At 44.1% G+C, this 17,035-nt stretch overlaps 2 protein-coding genes across 3 annotated transcripts; both read right to left on the reverse strand.

The window, feature by feature from the left end:
- Positions 1-3,975: 3,975 nt before the first annotated feature.
- LOC135823504 (probable serine/threonine-protein kinase drkC) lies at positions 3,976-6,214 on the reverse strand. Its single transcript, XM_065336347.1, has 2 exons — positions 4,835-6,214; positions 3,976-4,207 (listed from the first exon to the last, which is right to left on the reverse strand). Exons 1-2 carry the CDS (start codon positions 6,163-6,165, stop codon positions 3,976-3,978), a joined length of 1,563 nt encoding a protein of 520 aa, XP_065192419.1. The 5' UTR covers positions 6,166-6,214.
- Positions 6,215-10,588: 4,374 nt separating this feature from the next.
- Positions 10,589-15,634, reverse strand: LOC135822915 (uncharacterized). Of its 2 annotated transcripts, XM_065335755.1 has the most exons (3): positions 15,309-15,634; positions 11,996-14,711; positions 10,589-11,451 (listed from the first exon to the last, which is right to left on the reverse strand). In XM_065335755.1, the coding sequence occupies exons 1-3, from the start codon at positions 15,541-15,543 to the stop codon at positions 11,220-11,222; spliced, it is 3,183 nt and encodes a 1,060-aa protein (XP_065191827.1). In that variant the 5' UTR covers positions 15,544-15,634; the 3' UTR covers positions 10,589-11,219. The 2 variants fall into 2 exon arrangements, with proteins under 2 accessions (XP_065191827.1, XP_065191826.1); XM_065335754.1 differs by having other exon boundaries at positions 10,590-11,451; positions 11,996-15,634.
- Between the last annotated feature and the right edge of the window lie 1,401 nt (positions 15,635-17,035).

Raw genomic sequence — 17,035 nt, forward strand, 5'->3', positions numbered from 1 at the left:
TTTAACACACAGTAGCCAGACGTTCCGCTTCCGATCCTTGATCCGTAGAACTGGTGATGAGACAAGCAATAGATGTCTGCCTCATACAGGACGTATTTGATAATTATGTGCATGGAGTGTGTGAGAATAGTGACGGCTGGGTTCCACCAGCCCCTGGTAGTGTCGCAGGACGCTTGCGCGTTACCATCTTGCAGTAAGTGTTGAACAGTGTCTGCTGGGATGACGGCTATCCCATAGGTGAGTGATAGAGCATGTCTGGCGTCAAGCAAAGGTCCCTGGTGCCAGCCCTGGTGGTGCCATTCAATATCTTCTTCAGATGTTCTCTTTTCAACCCTCTCGATCAGACTAATGAATTTAGGAAAACGTTGAAATAGGCTGTTTCATAAAACTTTAAAAGTACGGCGAAGAAGCCTATAGCTGTACTTTGTGATCTTCCTCTTCACAGTGGCAACGCACATTATACAGTTGCACTCAATCTCCCGACATCTAGCTCTTTCCACAGTTTTAGGTTTTATTAACTGAACTCAGAGAAACAGGTCGAACCAGTTATAAACTGCGCTGTACTTTGTCGCTGGCTGAACCGAAGGAGTGTTATCTTCGTTGTGTTTGCAGTATTTTTGCACTGGGACAGTTAGGATTCGCGTGTCAGCATTAGGAGACACGAGATGTTCACATCTGCTCACGGAAAACGTGTCACTGCATGTGCACAATAATTATTTATTAGGAGAGGTTGCACTCTATGATATTATGAAAGCCAATCATGCACAAGTGTCACACTAATGGTTGTTCTAAACACGCAATAGCCAAACGTTCCGATTCTGGTCCTCAATCCTTAATTTGTGCATAACTTGTGTGAGAACAGTGACGGCTGGGTTCCACCTGCTTCCGGCAGTGCCACAGGAAGCGTGAGCATTAACATCTTGCAGAAAGTGTTGAACAGTGTCTGTTGAGTTGACGGCTACACTATAGGTGAGTGGCAGAGCATGGTTGGAGTCAAGCAAAGGTCCCTGGCGCCAGTCCGGGTGGTGCCATTTAATATCTTCTTCAGATTTTCCCATTTTCAGCTCTCTTCCTCAAACTAATGAATGTTTATAAGAGATTGCCCAGTCTTCTTGCTAGAAACGGTGCATGATGATCGCTTTGCTGTAATCTCTAGTAGCTTCAGCTGAATCTATTTCTGCCGTCTTCAGAAACTATAGAGGTTCGATGATACACAATTTCCTATAAATCATAATCGCCTATAAAGCACGACCTCCTATGTGATCAAATAACCGACGTGGAGACACAGTCGTTAATTAGCAATGAAAAATATCAACTGTGCACTCATAACCATGTATAAACAATTAAAATGAAACAATTCCAGAACGTTTTCGTGTGACCATCATCAGTGGAACATCGTCACATGTGAACCTTTGCAGTGTATCTGAGAATGGTAGAATTAGATGAATTTGGCAGCTGTGAGTGCGTGTGGACAAAAACTGGTGAGTGCGTATTATTTAAAAAGTGTGAGTGCTACAACATTTTCTTTTTGCTTGCATAGAACAGGGTCACGTGTGCGAATATATACAGCTTCCAACACCTGCAACTGTTCAAAGAAACGCGCGCGACAAATAGCACTAAACCAGGAATCGTCAAACAACTTACGACAAGCTAGCGGGTGCTGCATTCTCACAGCTAGCTGTGCTGCATTCTCACGCTTCTTTTCATATTACTCTAGCTATATAACTGGTTGTTTTAGTGATTCTTACTATGTGACGATGTTCCACTGATGATGGTCACACGAAAACGTTCTGGAATTGTTTCATTTTAATTGTTTATACATGGTTATGAGTGCACAGTTGATATTTTTCATTGCTATCTTATGTGATCAAGGATTATTTATTAATTATTTCCGTAGCTATGCAAAAGACGTTACTTCAGTACACGGAGGCCTTCTGGGGTCCCTACTTGTACTGAAACATCATGGCTCAGTGTCAGAGTCAGTTTGGTTCATTGCTGCCGAGGCCAGTGGGGCGTTGCTGTTCATGCAGTGTTTCGTGTCGGAGCGTGTGTTGCAGGTTGTACTTGCTGAGAGTCGGGAAAATGCTGCTCTGAATATGCTGCGGGTCTTGAAATTCAATAACAGAATGTTTGGAAATGCAGATCTTCGCCAAATCATTCAACCTGTCACCATGATAACAATGTCTGTGATTGTTGATAGTGATATCGGTCACGATTTTCATGGAGGACTTCCTGTAGAGGAAACCACTTACTATGAATGCGTGCCTAACTGGAATACTGCTATCTGTGTTTGCTGTTGCCTTTGGTTATGTAGGGTCGTGAGATTAGTAGGCAGCAGACCGTTGCCTACCAATCTCACGGGCTACCAATCTCAGGCTGCCTGACAGTGATAGCGCTCTACAAGGAGAAGCTCCTTGAGGAGAAGAGTCGCAGCGAGGCTCATGAAGGTGTGTTTCGAGCCGATGCCGCACTGGCTGCAGGCACCTACTAACAACCCACACTGGGCCAAAGTGGATCAAGACAAGTAGACATGCTTACTCATCCCACTGACATCTACACTTCTACAAGTTGCACCTACTTCAGTGACTGCTTGTAGGCGCCAAGTTGGGGTTACGAAACTAATTTTGACAATATGGATCCGAGCTATCACCACCTCACACAGCATTTGGATGCACATTCGTGTATGTAGCCACGAATAATAACATTTTGTGTTGAATAAGATTTTGAAAGCAGTGCACAATGCCACACAATGCAGACACACGTCAGAAAGCACAATAATAATTTTTGAAAGCATCTTGTGAAACAAAGCATTCGGCAAGATTGCTATGAATGTGACCTTGACTGGCTGTGTACGCATGAGATTCTCAATATAACAGGCTGTCATAAACATTATAACGTTACATCTTCACAAGCTAGGTAAAGTATGTACTTGTATGTTCATATGAGATTCTCAACATACATGTAACAGGGCTGGTATAACGGCTTCACTTCGTCACAAGATACATGAACGGGAGGTATGTATGTTAGTTTGCACTATAAACTGTGTTTGAATTATGTCTTGGCTGTGGTATTTAAGACAGATGTTGACAAGGGCCAGGTGTGATCTGATAATTACGTGACATCATGTAAGCTGATGTGCAAGTAACAGTTTGTGAGATCGGGTTAGGCCGGATTTAATCAGCCGCCTGCAGAGTACTGAATGTACTGCATGCACTGACTGGACCAGTTTGTTGCCCGAATAATAAGCAGTTCGAAAGGTGACAAATATGTACATGTGAAGCAAAGTGTAGGTAGTACAGTCAGTATCGCCTATAGCGTTGGTGTTTGATTTTGAGCATTTTATCACTATAAGCGATATATTACTATGACCGATACTGCATGCAATGTATGCAAGTGGGGTGTCAAATGACTCAGCGCGCCGTGCCCATACGCATTACATACATGTACAATCATGTACAATGTCATGTAGCTGGCTGTAGCTCCGGACACACAAAATCAGCATTTCCTCATGATGGAGGCATATTTTGGCAACTTGTACAAGCAAAACTCACCAAACAACACTCACTGGACAAGTTCTTCACGCAGAAGTAACACCCTGTTCTTCTCTGACATCGCTTGATTTCACATCAATCACTATAACCGACGCAAAAATAGTGTAATAAAGGCCTTTTGAAATATGAATTTGATCACTATAGGCGATATATTACTATAGACGATTATTACTATACGCGATAACTGTGTATACTTAGTTATGGTAAATGAAAATGAATTTGAGAAATTGATCACTATATCCGGTATATTACTATAGCCGCCAACCTTATAGGCAATACGGACTGTACTACATACCTCTAAATTTCAATGTTCTGCTGTTGTCGGGGAATGCACTGGGAAATACATAATTGGCAGAAGTTAGGGAAATCTGTGAACGTTGTGAATTGCGGTGTACTTTGCTTCGTATGATACTGGCGCCGCTCGCTAGTTGCCATCAATTTGTGACAGCAACTCTTGGACAATGCGCTGCATTGACGGTCTCTCCTGTAGATCTGTCTTGATACACTGCTCAGCGATGTGACTATACCCATAGGGTATGTTTGATGGAAAGATGGGCTTCGTGCCATCTGCAATTTCATCCAGGATATCGTCAGAGTTGCTGAGGTGTGCATAAGGTATCTGCCGAGTTGAGAGTTCCCACATAACCACGCCAAAGCTGAAGCAAGAGAATACAACATGAGGAGATCATAGTGGTGATCCTATCTGCGCTGCAACACCCAAATTCAGCGCACCCTCTAGACATTCAGTTCTTCAAAATAGGACAAGTTTGAGGCCGACTCGCACCCCAGTGTGGCGACCAATTATTTCCCAAGATGAAGTAAATAACGTACTTGTCAATAGCTAGTAATACTCTTAGCCGTCCATCTCTCCAGACTGCGCTCTTGGCCCACATTCACAACATAACTCCATAGCAAGGAAGTCCGTTCTTGGGTAGATGATCTGGAGGATGTGGAATATCTACCTTAGAACGAACTTCCTCACTATGGAGTGGTGTTGTGAATGTGGGCCAAGAGCACAGTGTGGAGAGGTGGACGGTTAAGAGTATTTTGAAATGGGCGAGTCTGTCGCTACTTCTGGGGTACTAGTGATACTAGCCGAATAAAATACAACCGAATCATGTCAGATTATAGTTCGACTGCCATTTCTGCAACTTCCACTCTTCACTTAAGAAAATACTCAGATTACGCTCCAACATTGGAGATACAGTTCTCTTCTCATTTCTAAAACAAGACCACCATCGACGAATTATACTTCTGTTTGCAGTTTGTTTCATCATGCTCACCTGTAGACATCGTGTTTCTCCGTGTAGAGATTCTTCTTGATGGATTCAGGTGATCGCCAGCGATCTGTACCAACTCCACACGTCATTCCAATACGTGACGTCATGCCCTCCATTGCTCTCGTACTCGTAGCCCTGTCCTCATTAGTGCGATCCACACCAGATTTGACACTGGTAGCACCCAATAACGGGGTTGTTAGTTTATCAGAGTGGGTTGTATCTGATGCTGTGCGTGTCGAATGATCTCTTGCCTGCCTGCACCCAGTTTCCCTAGCATATAACTCAATACCGTCGGGATGAAGGATGGCTAGGAATCGTGCTGTTTCCATGTCGGCAATCTTCACCACCCATTTGTCACTGACCAGCATGTTGGCTGACTTAATGTCACGGTGGATCATGGGTGGATCTCTGTTGTGCAGATAATTTACACCTCTTGCAGCATCTAGGGTGAATCGCAGTCGATCTGCGTGGTCAATCTTGTTGGACGGATCATGGAGAACATCGCAGAGAGAACCCCGCATCAAGTATTCCATTACAAGAAATGGACACTTGGATTGCTTATCCTTTCCTGCTCCCAGGAAAAGAACTATATTTGGGTGGCTCAATGTTCGTAGAACTTCCGCTTCTTGAATAAAGGAATCGTAGGGCGATGCAGTTGATACAAACGGTGGAAGTCGCTTAACAACAACTGCCATATCTCCCAACTCAGCAAGTAACACTTTACAAAACCTTCCCTCAGCAAGTTGTCTCTGAATCTTCAGATCAGACCAAGCAATGCACGTGCCATGGTTGATTTGACTGAGCTTTCTGTTGGAGCGGTAGAGGTCACGATTGGTATTGACGAGTTCAATTTCCTTTGCATTCAGAGCCCTTGTCTTTCTCAGGAACTGAATTAGAGCTATGACGAGGGTGGTAAGAGTGGTAGCGAAAACGAGAGAAGCCATCAAGATCAGATACACTGCTGGTGCATCGCAGTCATCGCTGGTTAAATATCCGAAACGACACACGCAGATGTGTTTGAAGTTTGCCTTGTTGACCAGGCATTCTCCATGTCCATTACAAGTGTTGTCTTTACATGGTCCCTCAGGAACACAGTGAGATGCGGCCTCTCCGACGGTTGTTAAGGACTGGTTGCATTTGATACACTGCTGTTCAAGAGATGGAGAATACTTTCCGATAGGGCATGGTTTACAATGGGATCTCTCGTCCCGTCCAAAACCGACAGGGCACAAGCTGGAGGTGTTGGGAAGGTAAATTTGGGATTTCGCGCCGGTTTGTAGTCCACTTCCGCCAATGACCATATTTCCAAGAACAAAGTGACCCAAGATTCTCATTTTGAAGAACGTATTCGATGTAGCCACCTCTTGGGAACGATTGCCTGTGGTTGTAATTAACGGCGCCGAATTGGTGCGCTTGCCATCGTCTCGAAGACCTCCAATCAGGATTAGGTCACCGTTTACAAAATATTGACAAGCTGTGCCTATAGCGGTTTGGTATCTCAGGAATTATCGGAATATCACGAACGGTTATTTCGACAGTTGAACGGATTTCAAGAAGTATTAGTTTGGAATCGGATGGCATCTTGCCTCCAAACAGCAACACTCCGTGATCAGTTGGTGTGACTGAGTGACCAAACTGGATAGGTAGATGTCCTTTCTGAACGTATCCTGTGAGATTATGCCATCGACCTTTGCACTGGTCTTCGTCTTCCATGATGAACATCCACAAATCTCCCAGGGTATTGCCCTTGAATTTATGGCCCCTTCCACCATGGATGACCATTGCAGATTTATTATACTTGAACGATACATGCTCTCTCCTTGGAGATGGAACCATCCCAGATGTGATGTTCGCCTCTACCCAAAAGTGTTCGTATATATTGAAGCACCACGGATTCGGATCCCTATTCCGATTAGGACAACCTCCATACAAGATGGCGGTCTTATTTGTTACCAGGGTAGCGGTGTGAAAAGAGCGATGAGCACACTCTGGTCCAGGTGACGGGTAAAAAAGCGTGTAGACGAGTCTAGTAGAGGATGGGTTCTTTCCCCGTTTGAAGCGTAATATCCATACAGGCATTATGAATCTAGGACTATCAAGAAAGTTATAAATAGCATTACTGTGTGCAAGCAACATGGCGGTACCTCCAAAGACTAGAACTTCTTGTGAATCCTTAGCTCGGGGTGGAACTAGGATGCCGGTTGGAATCTCGCTAGGGCTTAAACGGACACCAAGGAATGTATTGACAACGGTCATAACCTGTGTTTCCAGGAGATAAATTGATCTGCTTTTTCTTCCTTTGCATCTCGAATATATATTTGCCCAGACCACATATGCCCCAGATTCTGACACGAGGAAAAATGATTTCTTTCCTGAAATGATATTATAAAATAGAAATGTAAAAGGAAGATCTCTCTTAGGAAGCACACGATTTGCACAGCTGGCAGGGGAATCTTGAATATTGCAAACAATAATGTCCGAGAGACTCGTGATATCTCTTCGTCTCCATTTTGGATTAATAACCAAGGTTTTCTGCAAGGCAAGATACGATGCATCAAATGATGAATTGAGAAGATCCATTGGGCCTTTAAAGGTATTGTTCACCTCCATCCATGTCAGTGATAAGGTGTCGAATTTCCAAATATCCAAAGTAACGGTATCCGCAACTCCTTCAAGCATTTTCCACCCACCTACAAACAACAGAATTCCATGATCATCAACGAAAAGTCTGGCAAACTGGCGAGGTTGGGGCGTCACCATATCGCTTGGTTGAATAACCTGCCAATGACCGACATCATAGTCTTGAACACGGAGACGAGATAGAACATTGCTCGGGGTTTTGCAGTATTCACGCTCATCATTCAACCAAATACAACCTCCAAATGTATAGAGGAAGAACGACGAATTTGATGTGTTTGCTGCACATTTACTGAAGGCAGTTGGAAAAGCGACGAGAGACGACCCAATTTCACCCACCTGAGGACTCTCACTTCTTCCTTGTGCCTTGATAACTCTTGTTTTCCTGTTGCCATAAAGCAACACCAAGTTGCTACAATTGCCAGGGCCAAAGCCGTGTAGGAGGACTTGATGCTTGCACGGGGATACAGTCACACTTGGAAATGTTTTGAAGCAGCAGCATTTCTCACCCAGTGTCTCGTTCAAGTCAATCTCACGCTCAAACATCTGCCAGGTTTGACCTCCAGTGAAGCTTGTATCGAACACGGCAACGTTGAAATAGGGTGTCTCATGTTCGACTACCCTAAAGATAATCATAAGGTGTTGTGTGAACTTACTTCGAATATTCTCCCTGAACATGACCACCTCTTTGACGAGCACTTGGGACACATACCCGTACGTCACATGGCTTTCTCTTCCTATAGAGAATGCATCTTCAGGATGTCCTGTGACTTTTATAAATGGTCCGTTGCTGCTTCCATTAACATACCTAGCACGATCCAGCAATTGAAGTAAACAGAACACCCACAAGGTGGATGTTACAATCAGCCAGCACGAAGCCATTGCTGTCGACACAGACCCGCCTGCAACCAATTTCGGTTATGCAAAGTAATATTATGCGGAGAGTAGTCGTGGTTCAAGTAGTCAAGACAGAAACCACTTATGTACCGCCAACTTTTAAAGGTACTGCAAAGAAGATTATAGCGGAAATTTGTGATCTTCTCTGGCTTTCTGACAATGGCAATACACATTATACAGCTGTACTCAGTCTCGGGACCTCTAACTATTTCCAACTTGATAGGTATCATCAACTGAACTTAGAGTTACAAGTCGAACCAGTTATACTCCTATGCACGTCCAAGCTCTCGCAAAGATCGTACTTTGCCGCAGAACCGAAGGAATGTTGGCAGTCAGTAGTCAGAACAACAAGATCAATCAAGGCTTGTTTGCTGTTACTTCAAGGTTCATGCTCTCGCAATCATCAGGCAAAACTGTCAACACGGTCAGTGTCCTACTCACAACGCTGTCAGTATTCTAACACAAGAGCATATTTGGTTCGTGTGTCAGGATTCAAGAGACACGAGATGTTTCCACCTGCTTATGGACCACGTGTCGCCGAATGAGCATAATAATAATAATATTATTATGATTATGCTCATTCAGTATATTGTATGTATGTTTTTATTTGAATTCACCAGTACACACGGGCTACAAGCCCAATTACATGGAAGCGAATGTGATAATGAGATTAAATAAGAAAAAGGGTGGAGGAAGGAGGAGGACGGTAGCAAAGCAACAGGGAGGACAATTATATTATTTTAAGAGATTTTGTTTCTATATCCATACCCACCACATGCGGTGTGTCAATTGTTAAAATTGACACGCAGTAGCCAAACATTCTGCTTCTGTTCCTCAATTCGAATAACTGTGGATGAGACAAGTAATAGATGGCTCCCGCGTACAGGATGTACTTTATAATTATATGCATGAGGTGCGGGAGAACAATGAGGGCTGGGTTCCACCTGCCTCTGGTAGTGTCACAGGAAGCTTGAGCATTAAAACATCTTGCATAAAGTGGAGACCAATGTCTACTGAGATGACGGCTACACCATAGGTGAGTAATAGAGCATGGCTGGCGTCAAGCGAAGGTCCATGGCGCCAGTCCTGGTGGTGCCATTCAATATCTACTTACTAAGTTTTCCTTTTCAGCTCCATCGATCAAACTAATGAATATTTTTAAGAGATTGCAAAGATACTGCCAGAAATGGTGCATGATAATCACTTTGCTTGAATCTCTAGTTGCAGGTGAATCTCTTTCTGCCGTCTTCAGGAAAATAAAATTTCGATAATACACGATATGTTAATAATAGTTTGAGGGAGTTGCCAACAGGAAAAGTCTTAAGGTGGCAGACTGCCCAAAAATTCGCTGAAAAATCGAATTTGTAAATTCATATTGAGTGCTACGTCAGTTGAAAGAGCATGAATAGCTGCAAATTCTCTGAAAATTGTGTCCCGATCTGACCAGCCGTTCAAGATTTATGGCCGAAAACGTGCCCTTGCAAGGACAGATTTTTTTGTTACACGCTGTGTGTATTTTGTTGGCAGCACAGTATTTGAATGTGAGCAGACTGTGCGCAACTTGTCGTATCATGGAAATACGCGAAAGTGTGCAGAATTTTGCTCCAAGTCCAAAAATCACGTTAAAAAACACGTATTGGGCTGCCCGGCGGCGGGCAAACCCCGCCGCCGTGCAGCAGGACTTTTGCCAGCACCCTCGTGACGTTGCAGATTATGTGGCTTGATTATTGTAGTTGACGTTGATTTAGTGACTTTGGCAAGTTTGAGTCGTGTCAAGAAGTCAGGTAGGATTCAGTACTAGGCAGTAGTGAAACGTGAGTGGTAGTCTTTGCCGGTTTCTGAGGGTATCCTGGATTTGGTGTGCAGTGCTGTGGAAATGGCTTGCTGTGGAGGTCCCAGCACTGGATGTTGTATCAAAGGTACGACCTCGTAGTACTATGCCGGAAATTTGAGTTTTTCTGGCCTGGAAAGCCTGTCAATGAGGCGCAAGAACTTGTAAATCATGTCCTGAGGGCCAGCATAGTGGCAGGAGTGTGTGGTCAGAATGTCACTCAAATCCATTGAGAACACCAAAGTTACGGTCAATTGAATGCCATATGAAATTTATGGGTAGGCTGCCCCTTAAGAAACAATGGCTATCACCACCAAGACTAGAATCAGGGGCCCTCGAGTATGACCAGCAATGCTCTACCACGAAGCTTTGCACGTGACGCTGAACAAGTTTAAAAGAAAGTGACATACATGTATAGAGATTTCGTCGATACAATGACACTATGGCTGCAGAGTAGATCTACTGCTGACCACTACCGGTGAATTATGGGCCTTATGGCTGGCTTTGTGTACATTGAACATACAGTCAAGGAAAAGTTACACACATTTGCAAGCATAGAAATGGAATGTAGCTTAGCAATCTCATCAATGATCACTACTGGTTTCAACTACGTGTAGACATATAAGGCTTGAGAGGGGTATGAAAAGGCAATGTGCAGGTTTAACGAAATACATAATAATTATGGTACAGTATACAGCCTCGTCAATTAAATGTAGTGAAGTCATGATGCATTGTTAAAGGATGGAATTGGGACGTACATGTAATAAGATGACAGAAAAAACTGACACCAGATCAGGGCTGCACCCAATTGGAAAAGAGTCACTTTCATGCGCATTCTACAGAGATTTAGTGACCTTGCCTTTGTAGGCCGCCACAAAGAGATTTTTTGTTTTGTATTTGTTTTTAAGTATCATCGTACAATACCAATATGACGGTATACCCTTCCTTCACTTGAAAAATCCCGATATTGGATGAAGTTAAATAATACTATTGAAGAGTTTAAGATCAAGGTGATTAGGCACGTCAGTTACCATCCGTTTGTGACAGCAACTCTTGGACAATGCGCTGCATTGAAGGTCTCTCCTGTAGATCTGTCTTGATACACTGCTCAGCGATGTGACGATACCCATAGGGTATGTTTGGTGGAAAGATGGGCTTCGTACCACCTGCAATTTCATCCAGGATATCGTCAGAGTTGCTGAGGCGTGCATAAGGTATCTGTCGAGTTGAGAGTTCCCACATAACCACGCCAAAGCTGCAGCAAGAGAATACAACATGAGGAGATGATAGTGTTGAGCCTATCTGCGCTTCAACACCCAAATTCAGCGCTCCCTCTAGACATTCAGTATTTCAAAATAAGAAAAGTTTGAGGCCGACTCACACCCCAGTGTGACAACTAATTACTTTCCCATGTCTAACTCCAAGATGAAGTAAAGTTCGTTCTTGGGTAGATGTTCTGGAGGATATGGAACATCTACCCAAGCAAAAACTTCCTCGCTATGGAGTGGTGTTGTGAATGTGGGTCAAGAGCACAGTGTGGAGAAGTGGACGGTTAAGAGCATTTTCAAATGGCCGAGTTTGTCGCTACTTCTGGCTTACTAGTAATACCGGCCGAATTTTAAGAAACCGATTCATATCAGATGATAGTTCGACTGCCAATTCTGCAACTTCGACTTTTCCCTAAAGAAAATACTCAGGTTAGGGTCCAAGATTTGAGATGCAGTTTTCTTCTCATTTCTAAACCAAGACCACGATCTACTCATTCAAAGTCAGTTTGCAGTTTGTTTCATCATGCTCACCTGTAGACATCGTGTTTCTCCGTGTACAGATTCTTCTTGATGGATTCTGGTGATCGCCAGCGATCTGTACCAACTCCACACGTCATTCCAATACGTGACGTCATGCCCTCGGGTGCTCTTGTAGCTCTGTCGCCACCAATGTGATCCACATCAGATGTGACACTGGTAGCACCCAATAATGGAGTTGTTAGTTGATCAGGGTGTGTTGTATCTGATACTGTGCGTGTAGAATTATCTCTTGTCTGCATGAATCCTGCTTCCCTCTCTTTTGACCCAATACCGTCGAGATGAAGTATGGCAAGGAATCGTGCTGTTTCCATATCGCCGATCTTCACCACCCATTTGTCACTGACCAGCATGTTGGCTGACTTGATGTCACGGTGGATCATAGGTGGATCTCTGTTGTGTAGATACCTCACACCTCTTGCAGCATCCAGGGTGAATCGCAGTCGATCTGGGTGGTCAATCTTGTTGGACGGATCATGGAGAACATCGCAGAGAGAACCTCGCATCAAGTATTCCATCACAAGAAATGGACACCTGGATTGAGAATCCTTTCCAGCTCCCAGGAATAGAACTATATTTGGGTGGCTTAATGTTCGTAGAACTTCCGCTTCTTGAATGAAGGAGTCGTACGGCGATGCAGTTGATACAAACGGTGGAAGTCGCTTAACAACAACTGCCATATCTCCCAACTCAGCAAGTAACACTTTACAAAACCTTCCCTCGGAAAGTTGTCTCTGAATCTTCAGATCAGACCAGGCAATACACGTGCCATGGTTGATTTGACTGAGCTTTCTGTTGGAGCGGTAGAGGTCACGATTGGTATTGACGAGTTCAATTTCCTTTGCATTCAGAGCCCTTCTCTTTCTCAGGAACTGAATGAGAGCTATGACGAGGGTGGTAAGAGTGGTGGCAAAAACGAGAGAAGCCATCAAGATCAGGTACACTGCTGGTGCATTGCAGTCATCGCTGGGTAAATATCCGAAACGACACACACAGATGTGTTTGAAGTCTGCCTTGTTGACCAGGCATTCTCCATGTCTATTACAAGTGTTGTCTTTACATGGTCCCTCAGGAACACAGTGAGATGCGGCCTCTCCAACGGTTGTTAAGGACTGGTTGCATTTGATACACTGCTGTGCAAGAGATGGAGAATACTTTCCGATAGGGCATGGTTGACATTGTGACTTTTCGCCCCGTTCAAGGCCGATGGGGCACATATTATAGGTGTTGAGAAGGTGAAATTTGGATTCCCAACCAGCTGCTTGTTGTCCACTTCCACCAATTACCATATCACCAAGAACAAAGTGATTCCAGATTCTCATTTTGAAGAACTTATTCCACGTAGCCACCTCATGAGATCCATTGCTTCTGATGGCAATTAGTAGTGACCAAGTATTTGGAACGCCACGAATCGTTCCGCCAGTTTGACGACCTCCAATCATGATTAAGTCACTGTTTACAAATGACAGGCTGTGGCTATAGCGGTTTGGTATCTCAGGAAGTATCGGTATATCACGAATTGTTATTTCGGATGTTGGACGGATTTCAACAAGTACCAGTTTGGAATCGGATGGTATCTTGCCCCCAAACAGCAACACTCCATGATCAGTTGGTGTTACTGAATGACCATACTGGATTGGTAGATGTCCTTTCTTGACGTAGCCTGTGAGATCATACCAACCACCTTTGCACTGGTCTTCGTCTGTAATCACGAACATCCACAAATCTCCAAGGGCATGGCTGGAAATTTTGCCCCTTCCACCATGGATCACCATCGCAGATCTATTATGCCTGAACGATACATGCTGTCTTCGTGGGGATGGTACTTTGCCAGATGTGATGTTCGCCTCCACCCAAAAGTGTTCGTGTACATTGAAGCACCAAGGTTTTGGGTCAGCATCTTCTGCAATTTTAGATCGAAACCCTCCATACAAGATTGCAGTTTTGTTTGTTACCAAGGTCACGGTGTGAAAATGGCGACGAGGATGGCGTGGTCCAGGTGATGGGTAGAGAATGGTGTACATGTATTTGAATTGTGGAGAATAGAAGGACTCTGTTCGAGTACAGCGTAGTATCCACACAGGCATTGTGAACATAGGACTTTCAAGAAAGTTGCGAATAGTGTCACTCTCCGCAAGCAAGCTGATGCTAGAACCAAAGAATAGTGCTTCCTGCACACGTGTGTCCTGGGTCCGGGGTGCAAGGAGGATGCTGGCTGCAAGCCGTCTGGTGCTCATGCTGACACCAGCGAATGATAATGTAGTGGTCATCATCTGTGTTTCCAGGCGATATTTCGATTCCGTTATTCCATCGCATATCGAGTATACAATCACCCTCATCACAGATTTCCCGGAGTGTCCTACGATGAAGAATAATTTCTCTCCAGAAATGACATCAGTGAGCAGGAAGAGCGCAGGAAACTCCTTCGTCGAAGTCACGACGGCATTTTCACAGTTTGCAGGGGATTCTCGAACATTGCAAACTATCATCCCTACGCTAAAGAAATCATTGCCTTTTAATAGTCTCGTAGTTGGATTTATAATCAGGGTCTTCTGGAGAACAAGATAAGATGCATCAAACGATGAGTTGAGAAGATCCATGGGGCCTTGAAAGGTATTTTTCACCTCCATCCATGTCAGAGATAAGGTGTCGAATTTCCAAATATCCAAAGTGACCGTGTCCGTGAATCCTTCAAGCACTTTCCACCCACCTACAAACAACAGAATTGCATCATCATCAACAAAAAGCCTGGCAAACTGGCGAGGTTGGGGAGTCACCATATCGCTTGGTTTTATAGTCTGCCAATACCCAACATCAGGTTCTTGAACATTGAGACGAGATAGAACATTGCTTGAGGTATGACAATATTCATCGTTCCACCAAATACAACCTCCGAATGAATAGAGGAAGAATAAGGAATTTGATGCATTTTCAGGGCAAGTACTCAAGGCAACTGGAACGGCGACGAGAGACGACCCGGTTTCACCCACCCGAGGACTCTGAGTTCTTTTTTGTGCTCTGATAACTCTGGTTTGCCTGTTGCCATAAAGCAACACCAAGTTGCCACATTCGCCAGGCCCAAATCCGTGTAGGATCACCTGATTCTTGCATGGCGATACAGTCACACTTGGCAAAGCTTTGAAACAGCAGCACTCTTCTCCCAGTTCTTTGTTCAAGTCAATCTCACGCTCCAACACCTGCCAGGTTTGACCTCCAATGAAGCTCGTATCGAACACGGCAACGTTGCAATAGACCGTTTCTTGTTCGACTATCCTATAGATAATCATAAGATGTCGTGTGAACTTACTTCGAACATTCTCCCTGAACATGACCACCTTTCCAACGTGCAATTCGGACCATGAAGAAATAAGACCTTCACCAAGTAGCATACGGGGTATAGACCCAGGTTGTGTAGGATCTGCTTTGACTTCTACTAACGGTCCGTTTACATTTGCATTGACATACCTAGCACCACGATCCAGCGATTGCAATAAACAAAACACCCACAGGGTGGATGCTAGGATCAGTAGGCAAGAAGCCATTATCAAAGTCACGTTCTCTCCAGCAACCAATGTCGTTGAGCAAAAATTACTAGCACTCTTTGTTGAGAGAATTCACAGGATCCTCCGGTGTTGAGAGTGTTCACATATCAGCGAGGAACTACAGTAAAACTAACAACCACCCGTTGGGGCAATAGAAAGTGGTCTTTAGTGGCAGGTGGTCCTTAGTTAGAGGTTCGCACCGCACAACCATTGAATGTGAGACCGTCCGTGCCGGGTGAAGTGGTCTGTAGTACCAGGCTGGTCGCTAGTCACGGTGGTCTTTAGTTACAGGTTTTACTGTAGTACCAGGCTGGTCGCTAGTCACGGCGGTCTTTAGTTACAGGTTTTACTGTATAAACAAATCGTCTTGCTCTGAATCACATCTACATATACTATCTAGCCAATGAGATCATGGCTAACTAGAGCATCATGAACCACCTGGAGGATGACCAGCTAGTGTCACCTGGCAAGTTTGGTTTCCTCCAAGTACTGAAGTTCGGGGCAGCAGACCTGCTGACTCGCAGCTGAACGCCAGAGTGCACAGCTGCTGGTCATTTTACTGATTTAGGCGAGTCAGCAGGTCTGCTCGATCGATCGGGAGGAGTAGTCCGGGTGATAGCTGTAAAGTTACGTCATTGCTGGAGCTTTCGAAAAGTGTCACACTGACAGTGTACCCGGGAACAAGGTCGATCACTGACTGCAAATCTTGAAAGTACAATGTCATGTAGATCATGTGTACATGAGCTTGCGTGGACATGGACAGCGGGCACTGCATATTCGATATTCGCCGGCAAAAATCGTTTTGGACTACATAAAATAAACTTACACTAGTATTAGTAAGCTACATGTTCCTGTCCCAGCCATGGCCCATGGCATGAGCGCGTGTCGGTATCACCTGACCTCGTTATCACCTGACCTTGTTATTATTTTTGTCACTTTTGAAGTTTTGTCAGTTTAGGGTATGCCACGTTTCTATGCAGAATGAGCGAAATTGTGCCAGTTTAGCCCTATAAAGATCAGTTTATTCTTATTATTCTTTCATTCAACATCATAATTATGTCTCCACTGATGAGCTCAGGAGGAGCGAAACAGCTGTCTGGAGGGTCATTGTCAATATCAATCTATATACCGGAATTGTCCTCGCTGTGGTGATGGTGATGTGAGTGCAGAGTTTGGATCGGCCAAGAGCGCAATGTGGTGGTGTGGTGTATTGGATTCCATAATGCCCGGGTCGTCGCTACTTCTTCTCAAATTATAAAGTTACTTAGAAGAAATCACATGGAAACGATGTACGAAGCAACTATCCACGACTGTAACAAGATAATAAGCAGTCAGAAAGTGCGATAACAGGATATTTGCTTCATAACTCGTTTCCATGTGATTTCTTCTATTTTAAATAATTATAATTACTGGCTCAGTATCCGAGGTAAAATATGAGTACAAGTAATAGCATGATATAGCTATATATAGGTTTTGTTCACAAAGCCAATTG

This window comes from Sycon ciliatum, chromosome 8 (genome assembly GCF_964019385.1).
Source record: "Sycon ciliatum chromosome 8, ocSycCili1.1, whole genome shotgun sequence".
Lineage (NCBI taxonomy): Eukaryota > Metazoa > Porifera > Calcarea > Leucosolenida > Sycettidae > Sycon > Sycon ciliatum.